Source organism: Dendrobium catenatum, unplaced genomic scaffold (assembly GCF_001605985.2).
Source record: "Dendrobium catenatum unplaced genomic scaffold, ASM160598v2 original_scaffold_151015, whole genome shotgun sequence".
Lineage (NCBI taxonomy): Eukaryota > Viridiplantae > Streptophyta > Magnoliopsida > Asparagales > Orchidaceae > Dendrobium > Dendrobium catenatum.
Window position 1 is genome coordinate 6,908 of NW_021469443.1, and position 5,404 is coordinate 12,311.

General features: G+C 45.4%; 2 protein-coding genes across 2 annotated transcripts; one reads left to right on the forward strand and one right to left on the reverse strand.

Moving 5' to 3' along the window:
* Positions 1–353: 353 nt before the first annotated feature.
* LOC110101046 (NADH-ubiquinone oxidoreductase chain 1) lies at positions 354–2,730 on the forward strand. Its single transcript, XM_020828810.2, has one exon. It carries the CDS (start codon positions 993–995, stop codon positions 1,290–1,292), a length of 300 nt encoding a protein of 99 aa, XP_020684469.1. The 5' UTR covers positions 354–992; the 3' UTR covers positions 1,293–2,730.
* On the reverse strand, positions 1,985–4,890 carry LOC114578773. The gene is given in 7 exon segments (XM_028692240.1): positions 1,985–2,182; positions 2,184–2,276; positions 2,278–2,331; positions 2,412–2,483; positions 2,590–2,778; positions 2,824–2,960; positions 4,875–4,890. Coding segments are annotated over 7 exon segments (759 nt in total).
* Positions 4,891–5,404: the final 514 nt, after the last annotated feature.

Here is a 5,404-nt window from a genome sequence, read left to right on the forward strand (position 1 = left end):
GGCCCTGCAACGTGACTTGGTTTGCTCGGGTGTAGAAGGAGCTCTTGGATCGGGGAACAGATATGTCGATGGTTTCAAGGCTAGCGAATACCATTCCATTCTTTAATGAATTAGGCTTAGGAGGCTAGCAAGAGCTAACCTAATTCGACTTACTAGAGGAGCGGAACGGAAACAGACCAAAAGTCTTCCCAAGGGGAAGGGTTGACAACCCTAGTACTCTATTCTTAGATAGAGGAAATAGCTTCCTTATGATCTGAATCCCGAACACTATTATCTATATATGTATAGATTCTATATATAGATAAGTAAATCTAAGGCACGTAGTGAAGAAACCATGCAAATCCCTACGTCGATCGATGCGCACAGAAGGAGAGCTTGTCCATCTATAAAACGCGTATGTGAAGTGAAGTCGAGTCGGTCAATTGATAAAACTATGTATAGGGGCAGCCGGGCCGTATTAGCAAGCGTGACGTGCCGGACTGAACACGTCTTTCTTTTCTGGCAACAGAAGATGAGATGTACAAGCAAGACCAGTGGTTTCAGTAGCACTACCGAGCTTGCATAAGCTCTTTTTTCACCAATCGAACCGCGCGAAATGGTCGCCTCGGAATACAGGGCGCAACGGAACCAAGGCTTTGAAAAAGGCGCGAAGCGTTGTGTTGTTGGCGTGTTGCGTCACAAAGGCAAGATGAAAGGCGGGGGGCGGGCTCCAATTCCATTCGAAGTAACGTAATAGGATTCGTTAATGCACAATCTTCAAAACTTCTCGGGATCCTTAGTTTTTCGAGCAAAGGTCCCATCCTTCAATATCATGATTGGGTCGACCAGGCCAGATCATAAGTGAAAGAAAATGATCGGGTCGACCAGGTCAGGCCCAATCATGAGTGAATAGAAAATAGAAAACGTACATTGCTGTTCCAGCGGAAATACTTGGAATCATTCTACCACTTTTACTAGGAGTAGCCTTTTTAGTGCTAGCTGAACGTAAAGTAATGGCTTTTGTGCAACGTCGAAAGGGTCCTGATGTAGTAGGATCGTTTGGATTGTTACAACCTATAGCAGATGGTTTGAAATTGATTCTAAAAGAACCTATTTCACCAAGTAGTGCTAATTTCTCCCTTTTTAGAATGGCTCCAGTGGCTACATTTATGTTAAGTCTGGTCGCTCGGGCCGTTGTACCTTTTGATTATGGTATGGTATTGTCAGATCCGAACATAGGGGTACTTTATTTGTTTGCCATATCTTCGCTAGGTGTTTATGGAATTATTATAGCGGGTCGGTCTAGTAATTAGGGGGCGGCCGTTCGGTCGCCTATGATAGAAGGACCAATGGGTCAAAAATAGGTTTGTGCCGCAGGTGTTGAACGATCTACTCTACACAGGTGTGGGCTTACAGGGCTAGGGCTCATAAACCCTTTCATTCATAAATAGGGCCCTGGTCGGTAACTTTTCCGGGCCGGCGGGATCGAAAAGTGGAAGTCATAAAAAAGAGATTTCTTTTCAAAAAAAGAAAAGGCGACGAAAGCCCACTACAGTACAGTCGAAGTAAGCGGCTGAGTTAGCCTAGCCTCGCCGACTTTTTCTTTTAGTAGGCGAGCGAGTTAGCGAAGACGCTTAGGCTAATTGCTAAGAGAGCGTCGGGGCGTAGCCTGAATTCTATTCTACTACGCTACGCAAAGTAACTTAGCTCGACGTTAAGAGAGTCAAGGTTATGACATAAATAGAATAACCGCTGTTCGCTTACTTTACTAAGGTATAACCTTTTGCTCCCCGGGGGAAAGCTGCTTCGCACCACTGATAGACTACTAAATAGGAAATGACAAAGGCCTTGTTTCGCAAGCCTTTGTCATTGTAAGTAAACTAAGTAGGGCGAATAGCCCCCTGCGAATCCGTAAATCTTAGTGAGGAGCATGCCGCGAAAAAAAAGGATGGTCCCCTATGCATTTCTTTCCGGAACGGAAAGAATTCAAGTACCTTACCCCCCATCATGGTGAACCTCTCCTTGTGATCGGGATGAGGTAGATGCCTCCCAGCCGGGGGGCTTATCGAATCGGAGTTTCCTTAGGTAGCCACCGACCTACAGTTATCCTTAAACTTCCGTGCTTGGTGGAGAAGAAGCGAACAAAGGTACGCTCGCTTGCTGTCTTGTTCTCTGCCGCGGACTGGGATCGCTCGCCAGCTAGGCCCTATAGAAGAAAGTTAGAGCAACATTGTATGAGAACATATTACCCATCTTCGGGGACAAGGGGCGGAACGACCTCTCGATCTACTTACTGACTACAGCCCAGGACGGGCGTCGTCGTCTAGGCGTTCCCTGTTGCTCTGATCTCCCCTACGCCTAGGACGTTGTCTGGGCCAAGAGCCATAGTTAGTTGCTGTTTCTCCATTTGGTTTTTTTCTCGTTGTTGATACCGGCAAGACCCAGCCAGATGATGATGTCTGCTGGTTGGTAGTGAGAGGACTCTTAGTACCAAGGGGCGCGCGCTGATGAAAAAACAATCATTTTCTTTAGTTTCTTGCTCTCCCTTAGCACTTAGCAGCGGGAAATGAGTCTATCTATCTGCCTAGCTTTGGTAGATTTCCCCCCAACGCAATGAAAAAACGGAAATTCCACGAATCCCTGAGGTGGATAAGTCCGACGACTCAGCAGCAGTGCGGAATGGAGTTTCTCGTCCGGTGGATCTGATCTATAGTTTCTAGTTATGGGGCAAGACATACCAAAAGGTTCGAAGAAGGAAGGCGCAGAATAGTATATAACCAATCCACCCTTCTGTATAACCTATTCAACGGCTGCATGCATAAGGGAAATGCACGTTTGTGATACCTTAGTCGGGATGCATAGGGAAGTCAACCTACGAGCACGGAAGAACGTGGGTACCACTGACTGTGCTCGGACTGCTGGAGCCGAAACTGGTTGGGTTGGTGCTTTGCCGGGTCCAGGAAAAGCGGATTCTAAGTGAGCTGCTTTTTTTTTTCATAAAAAAGAAAAAGCGACTGTTTTCACACCTATTTTCTAAGATTACAAAACGACTATCTTTTCATATTGTATGCTCCCAAACTGAAAAAGACCTCAATCGTAGGTTTCACTGTCCATAGACAGTATAACCTTCTTATTCCCCATCCAACAAGAAAGCAAAGAGCAAGGAGTAGTCCCTGTGGGGCAACCAGCCAGCAAAGGCGCTAGCTCAGGATCTGGGTGGGGTTTTCATTGACCAGCGATCAGGAAGCGGTCAAAGTAAGGTCAGACCGAGCTGGTAACTCCGCTGGTGGAGATCGCGCTGAGCAGAATCAAATGAGCTCGGCGAGAAGCTCTAAGCATTGGCAATGGCGGGACGGAAGAGGAAAAGAATAGCTATCGGCATTACCGATATGGGAAGAACTCCTTGCCCTAAGACTGACTGAATAAAATGGCATCAAGCCCGATTGAATTCGACTTCTATGAGCAGAATCTTACTTCACATTTTTGAAGCCTTTTTTTTGGCAGTTACTATTTCCGTCCGGTGAAGAGGAGCTTTCCTTGTTACCGGTCTAGTCTCTAGAGGAGACTCGCCTTTTTCCTCAAATGTCATTGCTAGAAAGAGCAGAGAGATAGAGAAATAGATAGTACAATAGTAAATAGCAAAGGCGATACTTTTTTCCCCTGCTCAACTGCCCTAGCTCCTACTTTACTTTCTTTCCATATGGAATTCCGTGAACATTGAAAGCATATTAGAGATCTGCCTACACTACATACCTGCCTCCTGAGAGGATCAAGCCGAGTGTAGTTCTTATAGCTATAGCTAAAAAAATCCCAATCCTCGCTCTGGACCAAGGTGCGTAGCCTTTTCTTTCATATTCTATTCTATTTCTCTCTTTCTGGCTTAGCCTACCAGGGAAATGGCTCCTTCTTATTGATAGCACAGGAATATGACCCGGATTGATCGCATCAACCCTTCCTTTTTTTATCTCAGATGGTATGAGAGGCGCTAGAAGCAAAAGACGCCTGCTATGCTTCCTCCTTTGCTTTTGCTAAAGCAAAAGAGAACGCTCCGCGCCTTCGCCTCTTCTCTGGCCGTGGGTGTGGTTATTCGACTAGTGATCTTCTTGTAAGGGACATTGGCTGGCTTCATTCCTATCCCAACAGCGAGTAAGGATCCAAGGCAAGGAAGGTAATAGGGAAAGTGCTAACATGCTAACACCAGGAAATCCCCGGGTATAAAAAGGAAGCGGCGGATGGTATGGGCTGCAGCATAAGAAGCTACGGCACCACAGTGAAGTTATAGCCAAAGGCCCCACACTTTCTAAAAGCAACAACAGAGAGAATTCCGGATAAGCGCTGAGTCCAATCCTAATTGCTACTTTGGAAGAACCAACACTAATGAAAGCAGCGAAGGGAACACCACATGTAGAAGTTGAGGCAGCCCCCCACCTATGCAAGCATCATTCCTTCAAGTTCGTAGGTCCCAGAAGTGGCTTCCCCACTATCTCGCCTAGTTCTAGTGCCATTTCGAAAAATCCCAGCGCAGATCTATTGCCTTCATTCTTATTAGAAAGATGTGGAGTGGTGGTTGACCGTCTCAGTCGACCAATTGAAGATCCTTTTGTTCCTTTCTCAGTAACCACATGGGTCTTTCTTTCTCAAAATCAAAAGAATTTTTTTGAATAAGTGAGAATGAGACCAGACCGCCAGCTAGCTAGTGCGCTTTACTAAGAACATAGAAAGGTTGTTGGATGCGTACATATTTTCAGCAAGGCGCTAGAGAGGTACCAGTTTAAGCAAAGGGGAAGAAAAGGTAAGAAAACCTTATTTAGTTTCTCGTTCTCAAGAGGCAAATCAACAAGCCAGCAACTGTTCAAAAACAAAAACCCAAGCTATCATCTCGCGCGGATCCATACCTATAACCACCGGCATCCTCACTAATTGGAGATAGGCACATCTAAGTCCTTTCTTTCTCTTTCTTATTCATTCTTTTTTGTTTTTCTCTGTTTTTCTTCTCTTCTATTACTTACTTATGTATTGTATTCCGACATGTGAGTAGAAGCGCTGTGCATTCGCTTTCCACTTACTTCACCAAACCGGTAAGGGTTGAAGAGCCATAGCTAGCAGAGGCACTCATAGTGCTAGTTCAAGAGCTCAAGTTTACCAGTTTCAACGCTTGATCTTGATTTCCATTTTATGATGTGATTCATAACAAACCACTCGTGCGTGAACCAGCAAAGAAAAGGTTCTAGGACGGTTTCAACAGCATCGTAGCGCTTGATATGGCGTCTTGCTACTTGCCTGCATCAGAGCAAGCAGAGGGGGAAACAGCAGAGTCAAAGGTAACATATAGTGCTCCCCCTAACTAGTAAGATTGGTATGCATCTACTAGCCCGTGTATCGTTATTTTACTTAAGCTGGTGAAACTACGTGAAGGAAACTTTGT